Raw genomic sequence first — 24,476 nt, forward strand, 5'->3', positions numbered from 1 at the left:
GTATCCAGTTCTAGTTACTGTGCTTGAAGGAAAATGTGAAGGTCCTGGTTAGAATGTGAAGATGATTTGCCAGAATCATTCAAGGGATGGGGGCATTTAGTTGCAAGTTTAAGTTGAAAGGACTTAGTTTGTTCTCCTTGGAGTAAGGGAGTCTGAAGGGGATTTGAAAGATGTGTGCAAGATTATGGCAGTCTTAGATGAGGTAGACATTTTAACTAATGATATGAGAAGTAGAGAACAGTGATTTAAGGTTTTGGGCAAAAGATGCAGGCAAAATCTGAGGAAGAACTTCAGCATTCCTACAGTGTGAAAGCAGGCTGTTTGGTCCATTGAATCCGTACCGACCCTCCAAAGAGCATTCCATCCAGATCCTACCCTATCCATGAATTTCAAATCTGGATATCGTGGACAGTTTAGCATAGTCAATCCCCCTAGCCTGCGCATCTTTGGACTGTGGGAGGAAACCAGGAGCACCCAGAGAGAACCCACACAGATGCAGGGAGAATTTGCAAACTCCACACAGACTGTTGCTGGAGTCTGAAATCTTGGGTCCCATGTGCTGTGAGGCAGCAGTGCTAACCACTATGTCACCATTCCGTCCCTTTCTCTATGCACAACCTGGAACTCACTGCCCATGAGAGTGGTGGAAGTGGGAAAAATGAAAAAAAAGTCTTACCAACTTAATAGAATTCTTTGAGGACGTGACAAAGTTGATTGATGAGGGAAAGGCTGTAGATGTCATAAACATGGACTTCAGTAAGATGTTTGATAAGGTTCCCCATGGCAGGCTGATGGAGAAAGTAAGGTCACATGGGGTCCAGGGTGCGCTAGCTAGATGGCTTAAAAAACTGGCTAGGCAACAGGAGACAGAGGGTAGTAGTAGAAGGGAGTTTCTCAAATTGGAGACCTGTGACCAGTGGTGCTCCACAGGGATCTGTGCTTGGACCACTGTTGTTTATGATATATGTAAATGATCTGGAGGAAGGTGTAGGTGGTCTGATCAGCAAGTTTGCTGATGACAGTAAGATTGGTGGAGTAGCTGATAGTGAAGGGGACTGTCAGTGATTACAGCAGAATATAGATAGACTGGAGAGGTGGGCAGATAAATAGCAGATGGAGTTCAATCCGGGCAAATGCGAGGTGATGCATTTTGGAAGATCAAACTCAAGGGTGAACTATACAGTAAATGGAAAAGTCCTAGGGAAAATTGATGAACAGAGAGATCTGGATGTTCAGGTCCATTGTTCCCTGAAGGTGACAACACAGGTCAATAGGATGGTCAAGAAGGCATATGGCATGCTTTCCTTCATTGGACGGGGTATTGCGTACAAGAGTTGGCAGGTCATGTTGCAGTTGTATAGGACTTTGGTTCGGCCACATTTGGAGTACTGTGTACAGTTCTGATCGCCACATTACCAAAAGGATGTGGATGCTTTGGAGATGGTGCAGAGGAGGTTCACCAGGACGTTGCCTGGTATGGAAGGTGCTAGCTATGAAGAGAGGTTGAGTAGATTAGGATTATTTTCATTAGAAAGACGGAGATTGAAGGGGGACCTGATTGAGGTCTACAAAATCATGAGGGGTATAGACAGGGTGGATAGCAAAAAGCTTTTTCCCCAGAGTGGGGGACTCAATTATTAGGCGTGATGAGTTCAAAGTGAGAGGAGGAAAGTTTCAGTGGGATATACGCGTGGAAAGTTCTTTACACAGAGGGTGGTGGGTACCTGGAACGCGTTGCCAGCAGAGGTGGTAGACGCAGACACGTTAGCGTCTTTTAAGATACATTTGGACAGGTACATGGATGGGCAGGGAGCAAATGGACACAGACCGTTAGAAAATAGATGACAGGTTAGACAGAGGATCTTGATCGGCACAGGCTTGGAGGGCCGAAGGGCCTGTTCCTCTACTGTAGGTTTCTTTGTTCTTTGTATGTGCGCCTAGAAATAAACTGACATGGGATCAATTGAGGGATGTTGAATTGTTTGGATTAATCCTTGGGAGCCACAGTAAATTGAAAAGCTGAATAGTTGTCTTTTGTGCCAACTGTGATTAAATGTTGACAATCTGAAATGAAAATGGGACTCTGGCAATATCTGGTAGATGTATTAGATTATTCAAGTAAAACTAGGGTAATAGATTTTTTTTGAATAGAAGAAACTTTTCTTTTGAATGATGGAAGAAATTGTTTCGTTTTTTTCCATTTTGTTTTTGTTCTGAGTTAATTCTGTTAACAGCTTAACACAGACTGAGCTGGTTAAGCTTCTGTGAACTATTTTTGAATGCTTATCTATAAAAACGCAGATTGACTATCATAACATCTGAAAAGCTATCCAATCAGGAAGTACTTGAATAAGTTATGAAGAGGTGTCTACTCTGAGCCCCTCAGGCCCCCTCTCCCCTTCAGAAGAGCTTCTAGATGATTGTCTTATCAAATCTTGTGACGAACTAAGTATGTTAAACATCAATGACAACATTAGCTGATCTGCCTTTTTGCCTTTACCTGCCTAGAGTCCACCTGTTCTGGATGTGTACAGATTACTGAGAAAGTCAGTTGAAAATCAACGCATCATTTTCACTGTACCTTGGTTGGTTGAGTTTCTTAGTATGGTGGATCATGTGGCGTCATTCCTTGATTATTACCGTAGTGTGTTTACCCTCCTATTGCATCTATACAGGTGAGTGTCAGGAGATGCTAGCTGTACGGAATTTTGTTTCACCTGCTCCCTGCACCTCCAGCAATTTCTCTTTTGTTTTTGATTGACAATGTACCACTAGACTGTAGGATCGTATTAACTTGTCAGCCCAGGTTCAGTGCTCATACACTCTGACCTGAGTCGGAGTGTTGCCTGGAGTAGTGTTAAAAGGTGCCATTGTCCAGATGAAATTTTAAATGAAGTCCCATGGGTAAAAGAACTAAAGCATATTTTGAAGAAGAGCAGGTTGGAATTTGGAGTTAACTATGCATCATTCTCCTTAACCGATACCACTGGAAAGGATCATCTTGTAATTATTGTGAGAAATGTTATCTACAACTCTCTCCACAAATGCTGTCTGACCCACAATGCATTTCTAGCATTTTCATTGATCATTTATTATGATGTCTGCACTCAGAACCAGAGTCATAGAGTAACATAGTATGGAAACAGGCCCTTTGGCCCAAACTGGTTCATACTGATCATGGTGCCCACTCGACTAGTTCTAGTTAACCACATTTGGTCCATATCACTCTTAAACCTTTCCCATCACATACCTATCCAAATGTTTTTAAAATGTTGCTATTGTACTTAGCTTAACTAATTTCTCCGGTAGCCCATTCCATACACATACCACTCTCTGCGTGAAGAAGTTGCCCCTCAGGACCTCCTCAAATCTGTCTCCTCTCACCTAAACCTCTGCCCTCTAGTTTTCAATTCTCCATCCTATTTTTGTCTCATGATTTTATAGACCTCAGTAAGGTCACCCATCCATCTCCTACATTCCAAGGAATAAAGCCCTATCCTGGTCAACCTCTCCCTATTACCCAGGCCAACTAGTCCTGGCAACATCCTCCTAAATCTTCTTTGCACACTTTCAAGTTTAACTATGTCTTTCCTATATCAGGGTGACCAAAACTGTACAACAGTACTCTTAAGTGTAACCTCACCAATGATGTATATAACTGTAACATAAGCTGCCAACTCCTATTCTCAGTGTCTTGACTGATGACGGCCAGCATGCTAAAACACTTCTTCACCACTCTGTCCACTCCTTTCAATGAACTATGTACTTGTACTCCTAGATCCCACTGTTTCGCAGCAGTCCTCAGGACCTTACCATTTACTGTACAAATAGTGGTTTTACTTTTCAAAATACCGCACCTCACATTGAGTATTGAATTGCATTTGCCTGTCCTCAGTGTGCATACCATTGAGAAGATGTTGTTGAGCTGTTGTCATGAACCATTTACACACCATGTAGTGCCAGTACAGGGTTCCAAGATAATGACCTAATGACAAAAGAATGATGATATGTTTCTAACTTAGGATCATGTGTGGGTTTGAGGAAAACTTGCATGTGACGGTGTTCCATATATCTTCTGCCCTTATCTTCCTTTATGGTGATTGTGAGTTTGGGTGATGCTGTCTGTGGGGCTTTGGTGAATTTCTGCAGTGCATCTTGTTGACGGTACACACTGCTGCACCTGAGTGATGGAGTGAACAAATGTTTGTGGACGTGATGCCATTTGCTTGGACTACTTTGTTTTTGAATGGGGTTGAGTGCTGTCTCTTGATGGAGATGCATTAATCAGGTAAGTAGAGAATATTTCACCATACTCCTGATCTGTGGCTTGTTAATAATGCATAGGTTCCAGGAAGACATGGAGTAAGTTATTCATTGCAGGATTTCTAGCCTCTGACTATAATATTTATACGGCTAATCCAGTTTAGTACTTGATCGTTGGTAAGCCTGGGTTGCAGTGAGGAACTCGGCAATCATAATATCACAGAGCTAAGAACAACACAACACAGCACAGGAACAGGCCCTTTGGCCCTACAAGCCTGCGCCGACACTTTTTGCTCTTCCATATTAAAACTGTCTTCACTTACAGGATTTTTATCCCTGTATTATGTTCCTATTCCTGCATTCATCCAGGTGCTTCTTGAATGCTGCTGTTGTGTCTGCTTCTACCACCACCTCTGGCAGCACGTTCCAGGCACACACTACCCCTTGTGTGGAAAACATGGCTTGCACATCTCTTTTAAACTTGTCCTCTCGCATCTTGAACCTGTGTCCCCTAGTAATTAACCCTTCCACCCTGCAAAAAAAGCCTCATAACTTTCCACTCTATCCTTTCCATTCACCATCTTTTTAACTTCTATCAGGTCATCCCCTCAACATTCTGCATTCCAGTGAAAATAAACCCAGTCGATCCAACCTTTCTTCATCGATAAAATCCCCCATTCCAGACAATATCCTGGTAAACCTTTTCTGTATTCTCTCCAAAGAATCCACATCCTTCTGATAGTGAGGAAGACCGGAACTGTGTGTAGTATTCCAAGTGTGGCCTAACTGAAGTTCTATAAAGCTGCAGCATAACTTGTCTGTCCTTACACTGAATATCCCTTCCAATGAAGTCAAGCATGCTACAGGCTTTTTTTTTAACTAGCTTATCCACCTGCGCTACCACCTTCAGTGATCTGTGGACCTGCGCATCCAGATCTCTCTATATGTCAATACTCATAAGGGTTCTGCCATTCACTGTATAATTTCCAACCGTACTTGACCTTCCAACATGCATCACCTCACATTTGTGTGGATTAAATTCCATCTGCCGTTTTTCTGCCCATGCCTCCAACTGATCTATATCCTGTTATATTCTCTGACAATCCTCCTCAATATTCACAACTCCACTAATCTTTGTGTCATCCGCAAGCATACTAATTAGATCAGCTGTGTTTTCCTCGAAATCATTTGTGTAGATCACGAACAGCAGAGGTGCTAACGGTGATCCCTGTGGACCACCACTAGTCACAGCCCTCCTTTCTGAAAAGCGTTCTTCCACTGCTGACCTCTGCCCCCTATGACTAAGCCAGTTCTGTATCTATTTTGCCAGTATCTATTCCATGATGCTCAATCCTCTTTGTCCGCAGGTGAGGTCCCAGAGGACTGGAGAAGAATTAATGTTGCCCCATTGATACCATGTGACTTGACCTTTTGTGCCAATCTGCCATGAGGGACCTTGTCAAAGGCTTTACTGAAATCAAAGTAGACAGCATCAAATGCTTTTCCCTCATCAATCATCATCATCACCTCCTTAAAACACACAATTAAGTTAGTGAGGCACCATCTCCCCCGCACAAAGCCAACTGTTTATCGGTAAACAGTCCATTTGTTTCAAAATGCTTATAGATCTTGTCCCTGAGAACCTTTTCCAATAACTTCCCTTCCACTGACATGTGGTTCACAGGCCTGTTTTTTCCTGGATTATCCCTGTTACCCTTTTTAAACAATAGGACAACATTAGCTATTCTCCAGTCCTCTGATACCTCAACTGTGGTCAAAGATGGTTGGGATAGGATACTACTCTGAAGAGCACCCAGAGTGATGTCCTGGGGCTGAGATAATTGACCTCTGACAACTGTAATCATGTAGCTTTGTGCCAGCTGTGTTTGCAACCACTGGAGAGTTTGTATGCTTCAAGTGTTTCAAGTCTTCAGCTAAATAGTTCTTTGATATCTGAAGGTTCCCACCTCTACCACCTTTTAGGCAGAAAGCTCCAGATATCTACAACCCTCTGGGTTTCACCTGCTCCTTACCTTAAAACTGTGTGCCCTGGCATTGATTCCTGTACAAGAGGAAAGGTTCTTCGTATCCACTGTGTCTGTATCCATCAGAATTTTGCACACCTTAGTCAGATCCCCTTCTGCTTTCTCTGCTCTAAGGAATCAATGCCAGCCCTTCAAATCTCTCTCGGTAGCTGAATCATTCCAGCCCAGACAACTTCCAAGTGAATCTCTTCTGCACTCCTTCCCAGTGCAGTCATATCGTTATATAATGTGATGACCAAATTGCACATAGTACTCCAGCTGTTGCCTAACATTATATACACCCCAATTATAACTTGCTTGATCTTGTGTGAATACCTTAACTAATAAAGGCAAATATCTCCCATGCCTTCTTAATCACTTTATGTACCTGCCCTGCTGCCTTCAAAGATCTATGGACATGGTCACTGAGGTCTCAGGGTTGCATTATTCACAGTGTGTACTCCTTTGTCCTGTGAGTCCTCCCAATGTCACCTCACCATTCATTAATCAAAAAGCAAGAAAAAAAAGCACTTTTCTATAGTACTTTTCACAGCCTCAGGACTTCTTGCATGCTTCGCTGCTGAAATAATTTCTTCACTTAAATAACTATTAAGTAGGCCATTGTAATAGTTTATGAATCAAGCCACACAAATATGAAAAGATGATAACTGGTTAGTCTGATACATTTAGGGAATAGTTTTGGCCACGACACCTGCCTCATTGGAACTATTCTTTAAATCAGGTATCAGTGAAATAGGGATTGCTGCATCATTATTTAGCAATTTGTCACCAGTTTTGGAAATGTGGCTTTTCCCTCTTAACTTTGTGTCCATCTAAGGTTTTAACTCCATGCTTTTATATTTGTGTTGCTCTGGTCAGCTAAACTTTGACAATAAAGGTCTTGTCAACAAAGCATCCTGATCTTAAATGCTATAACGTTATTATGCTTGGATAGCTACACATTATAGGAGGGATATGATAGCACTGGAGAAGGTGCAGAGGAGATTTATCAGGATGTTGCCTGGGCTAGAGATTTTCGGTTATGAAAAGAGACGGGACAGACTGGCATAATGTACCTTAGAGCAGCAGAGATTTGAGAGGGGACATGATTGAGATGTGTAAATTATGAATAGAATAGAATATTCTTTACTGTCACGTGTACTAAAGTACAGACTACAATGAAAAGTTTACAATTTTGCCTTTTATGGCACCATGTTAGGTACAAATTTTAGATACAAGAAGAGGAATTTTTAAAAAAGTAGTTGCATTACTTTACAGTGATTCACAGTATAAGTTAGAGGACTGAGTTAAAAGGATAGACATTACAGTGAGATAAACAAATTACAAATAAATATTACATTGCCGGAGCTCAGCGCAGGAGCTTCCACACGTGGTCTGACGTCCCACACCAGACCCCAGTCCAACAACCATCCCTCTGTTCCAAGATGCCAGTCCACTGCACACAGACTCTTATCTGCTCCAAAGTAAGTTTTCTCCTGCACTTCCCCACACCAGCCTCTGCTCCAGGACGTGCCTCCCCGTGCCAGCCTGAAAAAAAGTAGAAGAGGAGGGAAAAAGGAAGAGGAGTGGGCAGAGCAAAAGATCTCTGGCTGGAGCATGCTACTATGCCGCCACAATGACATAGATGGGGTTGATTGGAAGAAACCTTCCCACTTGAGGGAGGAATCAGTGACCTGGAGGCATAGATTTATGTTAAGAGATAGAAGGTTTAGAGGAGATGTGAGGAAAAGCTTTTTCACTCAGAGGATAGTGGGAATCTAGAACTCTCAGCCTATAGGGGTGTAGAGGCAGAAATCCTCATCACATTTTTGAAGTATTTAGTGTGTCCTTGCAATGCTAAAATATACAAGGCTTTGGACCAAGTGCCCAAAAATGGGATTAGTATAGTTAGATGTTGTTTTTGACTGGCCTGGATGTGATGGGCCTTTTTTCTGTTCTGTAGGTCTCTATGGCTTTAAGAGTGCTTTATATAAATCACTGACACTGAAAATGCCCTGAGAGTAAAGTAAATCCCACCTGCTCCAGAAGGGTTTCATAACATGTCTGAGCAGGTTGAATAACAATATCCATGACATATTTAACAGAATTTCAATAAGTAAATTTTAAGAAAATCCCTATTTTCAACCTACTCCAGTGAACATTTGGTGAAAAAATGATTAATTAGTACATTTGTTGGTACCATCGTTTCAAAGAGGGGGAAGGGAACCTGGGCATTCATTTATATTTTAATTAAAATTGCCTTACTCTGTGTTCATTAAACAGATCTTTGGTTCTAACAAGTGAGCGAAATGACAATTTCCTGAACAAGATGCTAATTCTTGCGGTACTGGGATGGCTTTTCCAGGCAAGTACTTATCATATGTTAAATAGGATTGATTTTGAGTTTGAAAACTGCAGAATGTATATTTGAGTTAATGGATGCTTCAAATGCTTGACTTTTGTAGTGCATTGGTAGAAATTGTTAAAGTGCCAGTGTTTGCTTTTGTTTGTTGTGACTATTTTTCCCTAACTGTACTGTGGTAGGACCTGAACCACACAGAAGTGGTTCAGAAAGGCAGCTCACCAACATATTCTTAACAGTCACTAGCCATGAGCAATAAATGTAAGCCTACTCAAGAAGGATGGCCTGATACATTTTGTAAGCAATTTATTACCTTTGAAGTGTAACCTCCCTTGTAAGGCATGTCGCAATCAATTTGTATTCTGCAAAGTCCTACAGTAGTGATCTGTTTTTATTAGTGTTAATTTCTTTCAGATAGTGCCATGGCATCCTTTATGTTCAGCTGTAAGTGTCCTGAATGAAAAGATAGCATCACTAGCAGTCCACACTCCTTCAGTATTTCAATCTGAGTTATGTACTCTTACAGTGGGACTAGAACCAACAATCCTGTGACTCAAAAGCAAATGTTAGCAACTGATGAAGGGCTGATGCTGAAGGCAGCTGAGAAACCAAAAGGGAGAAGCTTCTGATGATTTCTGAAAACTAACTAATCAGCTTGCAGAATGTACATATGTAATTGGAAAAAGACAGGAAGCCAATGACATGGATGTGGATAAGATAAAAATTTAAATCCATTTCTATGTTGATGTTGCTTCCTTTTTGTATTTTTATAATGTATAGAGCATGATCCTGCTGACTTGGTTCCATGTGTAGCTGCATCAATTGGAAAGTACTTCACAATTCATAAGTTGATCCCTGTCAGATATTCATTGAAAATATTAAAACCATCTCAGTTTGAAATGAATGAAACACTCACAAGCAGAATTTGGGGAATATTGCTCCAAAGTAAACTTCTGGCAAAATTAAAGCTTTTTCAGTTTCACAGCGACAGATTTAAATTTACTGAAGGAACTTTTATGTGGCTTTCGATGCCTTAATCAAAGATTTTACTTCACATTCTAAACTGATGTCATATGCTCCAGAGCTCTTGTATAATTCTAAACTAAGTGGATTTAGCAGATTTTAATACATGTAGAGGTAAAACACTGTCTTCCTCAGCCTGAATGTCTTTGTTTGGGGAAGCTTTTGAAGCAAGCAGTCAGAAATGTCTCTATACCTTTAGCAAAGAAGTCAAAAGTCACATAACACCAAGCTATGTTCCAACAGGTTTCTTTGAAATCACAAGCTTTTGGAGTGCTGTCCCTTCGTCAGGAAAAGTCTTTAATAAAGAGATATTGCAGGTGAATCAGAAAGAGGGAATCACGACCCAACAAATATTCCCAGATTCAGCAAAGGATAAAGCTACCTTGTTTATCTCAACAGCACACCTCCAAACAACTTCCTAATGTGGTATTTTGTTGAACTCTTTAAGTTGGTGGATCTGTGCTTATTAAAAGAAGAGTTGGAATCCATGAACTCAGATTCCTTGTAGGTGACAAAAAGAAATGACCAGTTCCAAAATCTCTGCACATCTAGCTTCAGAGGTTTGGGTTTATGGGGACGAAATACGGTTTGAACTGACCATTAAAAATAGAATGATATGAAACATGTATGTATGATATATAATCCAAATTGTCATCAAGATTATTGATATTTTCTTAGATTCCAGCACTTCCTGAAGAAATGTTCTTCAATGAAGAGAATGTTGATGGATTTGAAATAAGCATATCAGACCAAGGATTGGTAAGTCATATGTCAAGCAGGTGTTGAACCTTTGTTTTACTGCTGTTCAGCTCATTGTTGCATTTTCCTTTAAAATAACTGTTTTATTATCAGATTGGTATGAGGTGTCTGTGTCTCTGGTTTAAACAAAAGCTAAGCAATGCATAATTTTTTCAGTGCAGATGGTTGTCATTTAATTGTTGGACGTTTGAGATGATAGTGGGTTGGAGAGCTATTATAAGCTGGTGCACTAGTCTGTGCGCGCACATATTGTATGAGAGCACCATTGGGTGTGGCAGAATTGCCTGCCACTCCATTATTTGCAGATTGGTTCCTGATCAAAGCTTCTGCAGATGCTTTGTCAGCAGGGAAGAGCACAATGTTTAAACAGATAGCAGAAGTCGGCTATTAATGAGGTCAGTATCTGGGAATTGGTTCCAGCAAGTCTGGAAAGATCTTATGCTGAAGCAGGTGGAGATTTTCTTTATTTATTCATTCCTCAGATGAGGGTGCCACTTGCGATGCAGCATTTAATCCCATCTCTAATTGCCCAGAAAACAGTTGGGAGTCAACCACATTATTGTGGGTCTGTAGAACCAGGTGGCCTTTTCCCAACAATTGACAATTGGATTTATAGTCATTGTTAGATTCTGAATTCCAGATTTTTCTTTTCTGTTTATTGAATTCAAATTCCACTGTCTTCCATGGTGGGATCTGAACCCAGGTCCACAGAACATTGACTGGGTCTCTGGATTAACGGTCCAGCGACAATACCACTAGGCCGTTGCCTCCCCCTGTGTTTGAATGGAGATGGTCAAGCTGTCGAGGAGTGGTCAGAGTTTGAATTGGTTTTTGGACTGTCTTTTCTGAAACAAAAAAAGAGGAATCTGGCAGTTTATGCTACAGCATGAAGATTTGAAAGTTCTCCACTTAACCACTGATGTGCAGTTCTTGGAAGGTCAGAGAATTGAAAACTAAGTTATAAGTATTGCTGCCTTTATCTGCATGAACTGTGAAGGTAGCTCTGACATTTTCAGATAATCAACCAAGGAACCATCATCTACGCATATGGAACAATGCACCATGAAAACTGTTAAGAAATCTGGCCAGTTTTATATTCTTTCATTTATCCCTCAATTTGTTTTTTGTATGAATAGCGCTGAAAATTGAGTTTTTGGGTTTGAAGCATTGATCAATTAGATTGCTTTGTTTAATTTTACTCTGGTGAAGTTGTTGTATTGTTAATAAATTGCTACATTTTTTAAAATTCAAGATTCAAGCCAGTGCCTTGAACTGATTATTTGCAGAGTCTGGGATTAGGCATTCAAAAGTCTCCTTAGGCCAATGGGGTTAATTTTGAGTGTCTTTGAAAGTTTTCATTCTACTGTGTTGCAAATATAGGGGTAGAAAGACTGATTTGGTCTGGCTGTCTTCCTCAATGTTGGAACATTATCTAGATGTTGTACTTTTTCTGACTATTCCCGAATTTTACTTCCCTCTGTAGTTTCCATTCTTTTAAATTATCCTTTTTTTAAATCCTATATTAGATTATCACAAAGTTTCCAATGCGTTTTGGAATCTTCAATTATATAAAAGAATTTGACTGTAGACCTGACTCCATAACATTGCCATCACTCCATAATCTGCACTGTAAAGGAAAACAATTTCTTATTATCCCCAGATGTAAACAGGTAGTGAGATGTGTGATACTGAATTATTGCTGAATTGTAAAGGTCCCAGAAGCATAGTTCCATTTCAAGTCACATATTACGTCCAGGTTAGACATCATCAAGCACTATTCTTTGAGCACTTCCTACCTTAGTTCAACCATTTGCTGGTTGTGTCTTCCATTCCCCACCTGCCCAGTTAAGATTTGGGACTCCAGGAAATAGTGACAGCAATGCCACATGAATATGGAATGGGTAGCTTAGTAGACTCATAATCCAGAGGTCTCAGCTAGTAATTTGAAGATGAGGATTTGAATCATAGCAGACCAAAGGCTGTTCACCCCATGTCCCTGCATTTCATTTTGTGCCATTTTGCGGTTTTCTCGCGATGATCCTGCCCATTGCTCATTTTCAGGCGATCACTTAATTCCCTTTTGATTGCATCAATTGAGGTTGCTTCTACCACTTTTTTAGCAGTTCATTCTAGATACAAACTATTCACTTAATTTTGTTTTCTTCATCTTGCAGTTGCTTCTTTTGCCAATTATTTTAAAGCCATGCTGTCTCATACTCAATTCTCATGAACGGGAACTATTTGTCCCAATGTATTCAGCCCAGACCTGTCCTGAATTTGTTCTTCGTTCTCAACTTCCTGTTCTCCAAAGAAAGTAGTCCCAACGTCTCCAACCTTTATGTGTAACTTAAATTCTTCATCACTGGATCCATTCTTTTGAATCTTATCTGCACCCCCTCTAACACTTTCATGTTCTTAAAGTGTGTCCAGAACTCAATGCATTGTTCCAGCTGGAACAGTGACTTATCAAGTTCAACGTAGCGTCCTCGTTGTTATGCTCTACACCCATATTAATAGAGTGCAGGTACTGTATATTTTATTGACTGCTTGATCAACCTGACCTGTCACCTTCAGTGATTTATGCATGCATACTCCCAAGTTCCTCTGCTCTTGCGTTCACTTTAGATTTATGTTCTTTATTTTGTATTGTGTTCTTCTAATCTAATAAATCACTTGATGCTTCTCTACCTTAAATTTTCATCTGCAATCTGTCTGTCAATTCTACCAATCTCTGTTCTTTTGAAGTTCTGCATATTGAAAAACTTTCATTATCCAGTACTGTCTCTTTCTGTCACATGACAGATTTTGTAATCATTGATAATGGGAACTGCAGATGCTGGAGAATCCAAGATAATAAAATGTGAGGCTGGATAAACACAGCAGGCCCAGCAGCATCTCAGGAGCACAAAAGCTGACGTTTCGGGCCTAGACCTGATGAAGGGTCTAGGCCCGAAATGTCAGCTTTTGTGCTCCTGAGATGCTGCTGGGCCTGCTGTGTTTATCCAGCCTCACATTTTGTAATCATATTGTTTCTAATCCATTATCCATAACTTTGCCAGGAATTTGCTGTATAACACTGTATCAGATACCTTCTTGAAGTTCACGTGTTCCACATCAACAGTGTCACCCTCATTAACCCTCTATGTTACCTCTTCAGGATACTCCAGGAGCTTAGTTGAACACTAATATCCCTTAAGACATCGATGCGTGCTGAATTCCTTAACCACACAGGCAATGCATATTAATTATTAATTGTTGCTTCTAGAATTGCTGAAGTTAAATTTTGTCTGTAGTTGGTTGGCTTATCTTTACGTACCTTTTCAAAAAAGGGATGTAACATTTGCAATTCTCTGGTCCACTAGCATCACCTTAATGGTAAGATTGGAAAAATTATGGCCAGTGCCTCCACAATTTCCACTTCCAATTGCCTTAGTATCATCTGATGCATATCTTCTAGTCTTGGTGCTTCATCTATTTGAATAATGTCCAATACTACTATCACTTCAGTTTGAAACTGTTAATGTGTCTGAGTTGCCTTCTTTTTCACCATGGCCCGGATATCCCTCTGCCTGCTTCTCTTGTTCCTTAATCTGCCATATCCCTGTTAGTATTGAACATATTCTGTGTCCAGGACTGCAGTGTTTTCCCTAATTCTATCTTTTCTGAACACCTTGTATCCAGAAATATTTAACATCTAGTTCTGCTGTTCCTTGAGTTAAGTCTCTGGCATAGCCAAGTCATCATATTTTCACATAGCACTCTGTGCCTGTAACTCACCTGATCTAAACTTTATTACTTTCTTCCTTCCTCTGATCTAGCCTATTAATTTACTTTTCCTTATTTTATTGTAATCTGTCTCCCTTACAACCTGCCAAATTTGGTCAAGCCCCTCCAATAGCACTGGCGAACAACTCCTCAAACATTGTCCCAGCTCTATTCGAATGAAAACTGTTCAGCTTCTAAAGGTTCTGACCCTCTTTCCCCCCCCCAAGAACTGGTCACAAAATTCTCAAGTCCAGCCTCCTAAACCATCTTTTCAGCCATGCAATCATTTTCTGTCGTCTTACTTGTATCCCACTTGTATGTGCCATTAGTAGTAATCCGAGGATTAGTACTCTTGAGAGATAGTAAGAACTGCTGATGCTGGAGTCAGAGACAACAGTGTGGAGCTGGAGGAACACAGCAGGTCAGGCAGCATCAGAGGAGCAGGAAAGTTGATGTTTCGATTCGGGACCCTTCTTAGTTCTCTTGAGGTCCTGTTTGCGAGTTTCCTATCTAGCAGGACTGTAACCCTCTTTCTCCTATGTCAGTGATATCAATTTTGACCACCACTGCTGCTGCTTGCCCTCCTCTGTCTACAGCTGCTTCATCAATAATGATCTCTCCATCATAGTCATAAATTTAGAAATGGAGATGCTTGTTGATTAATTACACAGTGATCGGTTCCACTCACAATTCAGTTGATGTTGCGTGAGGGATCAGACTGCTTCACTGGACGCCATTCAAACTTCGGTTTTGAATTGGCTTGTAACATTTATGTCACACAAGTACCAAGCAATGACGATTTCTAACAAGTGAGTATTGGTGATCTTTCTTTGACATTCAACAGCATTAACATAACTAAATTCTCTATCATGAACATCGTAAAGGTCACCATTGACCAGAAACGCAACTGAACTGAGCACAAAAATATCACTGTTGAAAAGGAGGCTAAAAGTAATGAATTCTGCGATGAGTAATTCATTTCCTCACTCCCCAAAACCCTGTTCACCTCCAAGACCACTAGTTAGAAGAATGACGGAATACTCTCTATTTACCTGTATCATGGCTTCCAACAACACTCAAACAATAAGTTTATCAACCTCCAGAATCCATTTGATAGGTGCAAGATTCATAATATGAACAATTCACTCCCTTAATCACTGCTATCAAAAATATGTACTGCAGCAACTTGTGAAGACTACTTTAACACCACCTTCTAAACCTGAGGTATCTACCACCAAGAAGAGCAAAATGCAGATGGAAAGTCCTCCACACGCAAGTGGCACCACCATACCAAAAGCCACCCCGAATTGGAGCTACTTTGCTCTACCTTCTCTGTTTTTGTGTCAAAATCTTAGAATTCCAAGACCAACAGTGCTGTTCTGAGGAAGGGTCACTGGACTCGAAACGTTGACTCTGATTTTTCTTTTTCTTCATCAATGCTGCCAGACCTGCTGAGCTTTTCCAGCAACTCTATTTTTGCTATAATGAACCAAATAGGCAATCTATAAAGACCTATTTTCAAAACTACATTGCAGCTCTATAACTGTTTGGAATGATTTACACTTTCTTCTTGGGAAATTGTCAGCCACTGTTTTCCAAAGTCTTGGTCAAAATGGGGAAGTTGCTGGAGTAAAGTGAAGTTCAGTTGGTTTGCTGCATTAAAGTTGAAAAAGTATCATTTCACCCTGGACAGCATCATTTATAACAGTGATCCATGTCCAGGAAATGTATCAGTTTAGACTGAGTATGATGTGTATTTTTTCTTTTTCAGGATTCTGTCCCACTGGTTGACCAGCAACTACTGTATCTTTGCTGTCCCTATCTGAGTGAGTATATTCTCAACATCGGAAGATGGGTTAGAGGGGTGGTGCAAAAGATAGAAAATTATATAGAAATTTGCTACATAAAAAAATCCCTCCTGATCTGTCACTATTGCATATCTGGAATTATTTTAGTGTTCTATTGTGAAGACATTTCAAAAGGAGTGGTTATATAAGGTGAAAGAGCTATGCACGATAGTGCCAGACTTACATAAGGTAAACAAAGAGAAACCGATCCCAGTGGATGGGCACTTGTAGGAAGGGACATGCAATTAAGGTTGGGAAAGAGATATAGGGGATTATGAGAGACAACTATTTAACACGGTGAGTGGTAATGATTTGGAACTCAGTGCTTACAAGGGTGATAACTTGGGATGATCAATGATTTGAAAAGGAGATTGCATAGGCATTTGAGGGAAATAAACTTTGCATGGTTGTGGGGATTAAACAGGACAGTAGAACTGACTGAATTGCTTTGAAGTGCCAGCATGGACTCACTGGGCTGCATGGCCACATCCTGTGCTGTAAATAATTGCAACTATAAGCATTTTAATGGTAACTAGATCCAAGAGACATTCTGACAAAGTAAATGGTTGCAAATGTATTGTTATGTAAAAGGATTGAGATCAACTGAAAAATTGTATTTAAATGTTAAACTAGGATCAGGGCTAGCATGACCTGATAAGCAGTTGGAAAAAAAATCATTTGTAACAACCAAAGCAAATGCTGTGGATGCAAAGTCTAAAATGTAAACTAAATGTCAAAAACATTCAAGCAGCGTCGATGAAATGATGAATAGTTAATGTATTAGCATTTTCTGCTTTTTAAGTTGCATTTAATTGAACATCATGATGTTTATCAAAGATGATATTAGCATTGACAACAAGGAAGTAGAGACCACAGATTATTTGAAAGTGATATTTTATACTCTTATTAGTATATCACAGGTCACTCTACCATTAGAACTCCTGAGATGGTGAGGTGTATGACAACTCAGGTTGACACATATTCTCTAGTTCTAAGATCCAAGGAAACATTGGTTTTGTTTTCTTTATTCTGGGAAACAAAGCTCTCGCTTACTGAGAAGACATTGTTCTCCAGAATTATTTTTGGTTTCAATCTTATATTACCTATGAATGTTAATTTTTCACTTTAGGAGCAGGACTCTGTTAGCCAGTTCCTCCATTTGATTAGATTTAGGTAGATCTGCACCTTCACTCTATCTTCCCGTCATGGCTCCATGTCCCTTCATAACCATCCCAGTAATTTAAAAAAAAAACTGTTGGTGTCCTCCTTCATCACCTGTGATCCTTGGTTAGAAACTAGGTTTTCATTAAGGCAGCTCCACAGTCTACTGTTCAGGTGATGACCTGTCATAGCTTTCTTATTTTAATCCTTTCCTGTCGGAGTGCTTGCCGTCTCTTAAGTGTCTCTCCATAGAAGCGTGATGAGATTAGAAACCAGTCAAAATGCAAATGCTAAGATAATAAAATGTGAGGCTGGATGAACACAGCAGGCCAAGCAGCATCTCAGGAGCACAAAAGCTGACGTTTCGGGCCTAGACCCTTCATCAGAGATCTGCTCCAGCATCTGCAGTTCCCATTAACCCCAAAATGCAAATGCTCACATGTATTTGCTGTTCTAACATTCCACTCATTAGTTTATTCCATTTTATTTACCACACAGCCTCTAACTGGGTAGGAACAACCACAGAATATGTGACAGTTAACCACTAACAAGTTGTGCCAATTAATAAAGCTGTGACCAGATATTTAATCAGATCTTGTGTTGTAGGTGAGTTGCGCAAGCTGTTAGCTTCCTACGTCGCTGGCAGTGGGCTTAAAAATGGAGGGTACATGAGAAAGATCACACCAACTGCTGCAGAGCCTTCACTGCCAACTTTGGCACAATCTCAGCAGAAACTCCAGGTAATGCTTGAACTCAGGAAGTCTTTGCCAAGGGAATATTACCATGATGTTTTCCAAGGCTCTGTGTCTCAGAATTGTCTTGTGTTGATATTCTGCGTTAAATGTCTGCTATATTTTAGTGTCCATTCAAATAGGTTGACCTTATTTGCTTAATTTCAGTACCTCAAATTGTCAGTCATTTTGTTCCAGTAAAGAGACAAATCTGTTCTCATACATAGTAGAAGTATTGTCTCCACTGTTTTGAATTAACCCCAGATAAACATGCACAATCATTCAAATTTCAGTAAGTGTTATTGGATGAGAGGCTGAGTGGTTTCTTGCTCCTCCTTCGGTCTGTCGAGTTTCTTAGCATATGGGGAAATATTGCTCCCTGATGGTATTTGCAACATGGCCATAAATCAAAACAGAAGCAGTACTTTCTTGTAGAGACTACCTGCATAGAGTGCTTAATGTAATGTTTCTGATTCCTGGTTAGGTTAAATTGGAAGAGGCTTTCTTTCACAATCAACCACCGTCACTCCGCAAAACAGTTGAGTTTGTGGCTGAAAGAGTTGGATCAAACTGTGTAAAGCATATCAAGTAAGAAAGAACAGTGTATTTTAATATTACAGAAAAACTGTTTAAAATGTCATAGTTCAGACACCTTTTGCTGGAAACAGTGCATATCTTTACAGTGCCACATTATCAATATGTATTTAACACTGTTGTGCAGAAACGCTGACATTGGAACCATGTATTTTAGACAAAACAATGGGTTTGATTTTTTCCTGTTCACTAACTGCAAATGTAGGGGAGAGTCTTGTGCCCTTAATGGACCCATTCTGGTTATCTTCTATTAACGTTAATGGAAGGAATATACAGGTTCCATAAGTGGCCTATGATGTATCCCACCCTCATTTCCAACATAAGGAGATTGAAATAGCTTCTCCTGACCCTCACACTGGTACACACTGGAAGTCCTCACCGATCCGCCATTGGTGCCTCTGAGTAAAGAACAAAACAACTACCCCACACCTCCATGTGCTTGCTGAAGCATATTTTTGGATGATACCAGAATATGGAGAAACTGACTACATTTGATATAAAGTCAGTATTTTACTGAATGTGGCATCAAGGACCTTTAGTAAGATTGAAGTAATTGGGAATTAGGGAAAGTTGCCTTCTGGTTAGAATCATACCCAGCAGAAAGGAAAATGGTTATGACTATTGGAGGCCAGTCATCTCAATCCCGGGACATCACTGCAGGAGCTGCTCAGGCTATGTATTTTCTAATCACCCTGTATCAGAGATGCTATTACACACCTCTTGAACAGGGGGGTTTGAACCCCAGGTCTCCTGCCTCAGAGGTAGGGATACTACAAATATTCCACAAGAGTTGCTGAAGGTAGTATTCCAGGCCTGAGCATTTTCACCTATTCATTCATGATGTACCTGCAGAAATCAGAAGTGAGGATACTATTTTACAATTGCAGTTCTATTCACAACTCCTCAGTTAATGAAGCAGTTTGTCCTTGCAGCAAGATCTAATCAGGTTTGGGCTGATAAGTAACATGCAGGCCAGATAGTGATCATCTCCAACGACAACACTTCCCTTGATCTTCAATAACATTAGCAAAGCTCAGTCTTTCAGGAAGTCACTGTTCACTAGAAACTGAATGAGACCAAACACACACCTGGTTTGCTAGTAGAGCGTGTCAGAGGCTAGATATTTTGCCGTGTAACTCGTCTTTTGATTTTAATTAAACTTAGTTCATAGAATCGCTAGTGTGGAAGTAGGCTCTTCAGCCCAACAAGTCCACACTGACCCTCAGAGCATCTCACTTAGATCCATACCCCCATGTCCCAACTAATCTACACATATCTACACATTATGAGCAATTTCACATGGCCAATCCACCTAACCTGCACATTGTTGGACTGTGGGAGGAAACCAGAGCACATGGAGGAAACCCACACAGACACAGGGAGAATGTACAAACTCCACAAAGACAGTCGCCTGAGGGTAGAATTGAACCCGGGTGCCTGGTGCTGTGAGGCTGCAGTGATAACTACTGAGTCACTGTACTGTGGACTTTTAAACCTATTGAGACTTTGTGATGCATGTTCCTCCACCCTTCTGTTCATCCATCAGATTTGGGTAATTATTTTCCAAGGTGTGTGTGATTACCTTACTCTTACAAGTAAAGTGTACAATATCTACAATTCTGAAAGTTTTAATTTTATCCTGCATATTGTCACCATCCTTCTCTAAAACACATAACAGCTTAGATTTTGTCTTCCAGGTAACATCCTTTAAATAACAATGAAAGCAATTATTGCCTATATTCTCTTTCCTAGGGCGAGTTTGGTACCTGAGCTAGTCAAACGTGGGACAACAAAGCTGCAAAATGCAATGAAGAATGAGAAAACCAATCTGCCTGAGCTACTTGAAAGTGTGATATGTGAGCTCTGTGAAGAAGGCAGGCAGGCTGTTATCAAAGGCAGAGAGTAAGTACGTACAATCAGAGTAGTGTTGGGTGTGTGACTACTGTACAAGCTCAATGATCATTTCCTGTTTTGAAGAAAGAACAATAGTGTAAGAAAGGAAAAGTATCAACAGCTTGCATTTATATAGCACCTCTAATTTAGTAAATGGTCTCAAGGCTCACACCTGTGGTCCAGTTAGTTGTCATTGGCAGAGTGATAAAAATCGGGGGTCCATAATATTGCCAGTGTTGGAAGAGTGTAGAGACATGTCTGGGTTGCAGGGCTGGAGGAGGTTTACAGCAGTAGCTGAAGTGAGACCACGGAGAGATTTTTACAGACTACAGGAGAAACAAAATCAATTTACAGAATATAACTTAGAGAAATGAATAGTCAGTTTTAAAATATGGCACAGTTACCAACAGAAAAGACTGGAAAATCTCTTATCTTGAAATCAGCCCTCCTTTTCATTACTTCTCCTCATGCAAGGGTTATTTTTCTATCTACACACTGCAATTTATTTAATTTATAACTTGTTTAGTTTATGACTAGGAAACATTCCATAGAAAAGTGCTCAAGTTGGCAATAGGACAGGAATAAACGGAGAAATACTGTTAAGCATCCAAACCTTCCCATCTGACCTCTTTTCATTCAGTGTTTTGATGTGGAATGCTTTCCTCAAAAGCTGATTCAAGCAGATTAAAAAGTAACTTTCAAATCGGAATTGTATTTATACTCAAAGGAAACATTTGGAGAACTTTGGGGCAACAGCGGAAGTGGGGGCTAATTGGATAGCACTTTGTGCAGCAAGTCATTAGGAAGGCATGTAAAATGTTTTTTTTATAGAATCCCCACAGTGTGGAAACAGGCCGTTCAGCCCAACAAGTCCACATCACCCCTCTGAAGAGCATCCCACCCTGATTCATACCCCCACCCCTGCATTTCCCCGTGCCCAACATCCCTGGACACAACAGGCAATTTAGCAAGGTCAATCCACATAGCTTGCACAACTTTGGATTCTGGGAGGAAACTGGAGCACCCAGAGGAATCCCACTTGTAATTTATTGCAGAGGGAATGGAATATAAAAGGGACGGTTTGCTGCAGTTGATAAGACTGCAGCTAGAATCTCGTGTATAGTTTTGGTCTCCTTATTTCAGAAAATACGTAATTGCATTATAAACAATAGAGGGAAAGTTCAAATGATTAATCCCTGGTATTGTTGGTGTTATCTTATGAAAAGCTTCAACAGGCTGGTCCTTTATCTATTGGAGTTTAGAAGCCTGAGTGCCAATTTTTACTGAAACATAGAGGTTCTTGTGACTTAACATAGTGGATGTGGAGGGAACTTCTCCTCGAATGGGACAGGGGCCATTCCGATGTTGGTTGAAGTTAACTGGGGGACTGGTAAAGATTTAAGACAGTGACGAGAAGGGATTTTTCCTTTGAGAACTCATTTTGTCAGAGAACAGTGGAGGTGGAGCCACTGAATATTTTTATTTTTAAGGCAGAGGTAGATAGATTCTTGACTAATGAAGGAGTCAGTGGCTTTTGGGATAGACAGGAAGGTGAAGTTGAAGCCAGTCAGATCATCTGTGATCTTATTGAATGGCAAAATAGGCTAGAGGGGCTGAATTTTGTATATTCTTTCTAAGAGTTGGTTCCTGCAACATGAACTGAAGTGCCTCTTTTTATGTTTCTGTAAGCTTGGCCATAGATGACATCACTGGAGTACCTACTTCTGATGTAGGATGAAGCCTTTTCCTTGTCTCATGAGAATATAATTGTAGTGATGTGCAGAGACAGGGACCTACTTAGCACCTTTCAACTGATTACTCATTCCCTTGGTTATAGAATATAAATTGACTTTATTCCTCTTGTAACCTAATACTTAGTGCCATTGCATCTATTCTTCCTTCAGAAGTATTGATACTGCAATATAAAAGAAAACTGCTTGGATGCAGGAAATTTGAAATACAACCAGAAAATGTCAGAAAACTCAGCAGGTCTGGCAGTATCTGTGGAGAGAGAAGTAGCTAATGTTTTCAAGTCTAGTCTTCTTTGGAACTCAGATGCTTGGGCTGTCCACCATAATGTTCCAAGGGGGTTCCTCTTAGGTGGAATTGATTGAGAGGAAGTGTTCTTCACCTGCGAGTCCTGCCTGAAGGCTCAGACTCTCCAACAGCCTGTGATAAGGATTTGATCTGATGCTCTGATCTGATGTTTGGATTCAAATCTGGAATTGTTAAAGTATTTCTGGAGTAAAACATTTCTCTTTTTTTCAACTTTGCAGATTCTGCACCAGAAAAGGACCAGAAGTAATTCGGGTTCTACTTCCAGGAGAGACATCTGCCTCGGTTTGTTAATTTTTCAAATTATTTTGTATCCTGGAGAACACTTCCCGTTTCTGATCCTGGCCCACAAGCAGGTTATTGCAATCTGAGTCATTTCAGTGGAGCTTTCAGCTCACCCAAAGCAGAGACTATTAGTCACCAGAGATCTCGGGTGCCTGAGTCTATGGAAATTTTTAATTTTCATGAGCACGTGGTATGTTTCTAATGTAAGTGCTAACTACAGACTGCCAGGGCATACACCAAAGTTGAATTTACCAGCAATGCCAAAGATTCAGGTAGGTACTTCGTAAAGTATTTTATTGAGAGCTGATGAGGCACTGTGCTATGTGATGATATAGATCTAGACACCTGAGAGTACCCTGATGTACAACAGTAGACGTTAAGCTTGTGTATAATTCCTGTATCTTATTGCATGGTACTTTGCTTTCCTCCATTATTCATAATTTGTAACATTATTGCTTCCTAAGTTGAGAGCTGGATCATGAGCATAGAACATAGAAAAGTACAGCACAGTACAGGCCCTTCGGCCCACAGTGTTGTGCCATGGAATATTCCTAATCCAAAAAGAAAATAACCTAACCTACATTCCCCTCAATTCACTGCTGTCCATGTGCATGTCCAGCAGTCGCTTAAATATCAATAATGACTCCGCTTCCACGACTACCACTGGTAAACTATTCCATGCGCTCACAACTCTCTGAGTGAAGAACCTCCCTCTGATGTCTCCTCTATACCTTCCTCCTAACACCTTAAAACTATGACCCCTCATGGCAGTCAGTCCTGCCCTGGGGAAAAGTCTCTGGCTATCGACTCTATCCATGCCTCTCATTACCTTGTACACCTCGATCAGGTCACCTCTCTTCCTCCTTCTCTCCAGAGACAAAAGTCCGAGCTCAGTCAACCTCTCCTTGTAAGACAAGCCCTCCAGTCCAGGCAGCATCCTGGTAAACCTCCTTTGCACCCTCTCCAAAGCCTCCACATCTTTCCTATAATAGGGCGACCAGAACTGGACACAATATTCCAATTGTGGTCTCACCAGGGTTTTGTAGAGCATCCTCTAGCTAAACATTGATAAATCACGGCTATTCAATTAGGATTGCAGTAGGTTCTATGCTCCTTGTCCTGTGATCCTCTTTCTCTCTTGTTGGAAATCTGCTAACTCTAAACAAATAGTATCCTCTGATTTTCGAATGTCACCCCAATACTATCACCAAAAGCACTTACTTGCTTACTCTGACATCACCTGACTCAATTCAGTATAAATTCATACAGTACAGAAGGAAGTCATTTGACCCATTGTGCTCATACAGGCGTTTTGAGACAATCACCCAGTTAGTTCCCTTCTCCTGCTGTTTCTCCATAATCTTAAAATAATTTTCTGAACAAATAATTCTCCAGTTCCCTGTCTCCACCAGCCTTTCAGGTAGTGGATTCCACATTGCCAAGTGTTGTGTGAAAGTAACTCTCATTCTTTTTGCCAGTTTTCGTAGATTTGGGTTCTGTGGTTGGACTCTTCTGCCATTGGGAACAGTTGCGACTGTAATTCCTGTTGTTGACCTGAAAGGTTTCAGGAACTGTTATGTGGGTCCAAACTTGGTCCCATTACAGAAGCTTGATCGTGATGCATTTTTGCTCCACAGTGAAAGCATCAAATTCCAGACTGATGATTTGTTGAATTTGCAGTGCTGATTTACAAAATGGACTGAAATGAAATTGA

General features: G+C 40.5%; 2 protein-coding genes across 6 annotated transcripts in view; one reads left to right on the forward strand and one right to left on the reverse strand.

Moving 5' to 3' along the window:
• The window catches only part of cdan1 (codanin 1), a 98,759-nt gene that overhangs the window by 57,114 nt on the left and 17,169 nt on the right, over positions 1 to 24,476 (forward strand). For all 5 annotated transcript variants that reach the window (XM_059649370.1, XM_059649371.1, XM_059649372.1 and 2 more), the window contains exons 14-21: positions 2,509 to 2,675; positions 8,571 to 8,652; positions 10,351 to 10,431; positions 15,968 to 16,022; positions 17,811 to 17,944; positions 18,420 to 18,523; positions 20,282 to 20,431; positions 22,699 to 22,762. In XM_059649370.1, the coding sequence (XP_059505353.1) occupies positions 2,509 to 2,675; positions 8,571 to 8,652; positions 10,351 to 10,431; positions 15,968 to 16,022; positions 17,811 to 17,944; positions 18,420 to 18,523; positions 20,282 to 20,431; positions 22,699 to 22,762 (837 nt within the window). The remainder of the gene's footprint in view (positions 1 to 2,508; positions 2,676 to 8,570; positions 8,653 to 10,350; positions 10,432 to 15,967; positions 16,023 to 17,810; positions 17,945 to 18,419; positions 18,524 to 20,281; positions 20,432 to 22,698; positions 22,763 to 24,476) is intronic.
• The window catches only part of stard9 (StAR-related lipid transfer (START) domain containing 9), a 383,628-nt gene that overhangs the window by 39,383 nt on the left and 319,769 nt on the right, over positions 1 to 24,476 (reverse strand). The gene's annotated exons all lie outside the window — the stretch shown is intronic.

Source organism: Stegostoma tigrinum, chromosome 10, assembly GCF_030684315.1.
Source record: "Stegostoma tigrinum isolate sSteTig4 chromosome 10, sSteTig4.hap1, whole genome shotgun sequence".
NCBI classification, from domain to species: domain Eukaryota; kingdom Metazoa; phylum Chordata; class Chondrichthyes; order Orectolobiformes; family Stegostomatidae; genus Stegostoma; species Stegostoma tigrinum.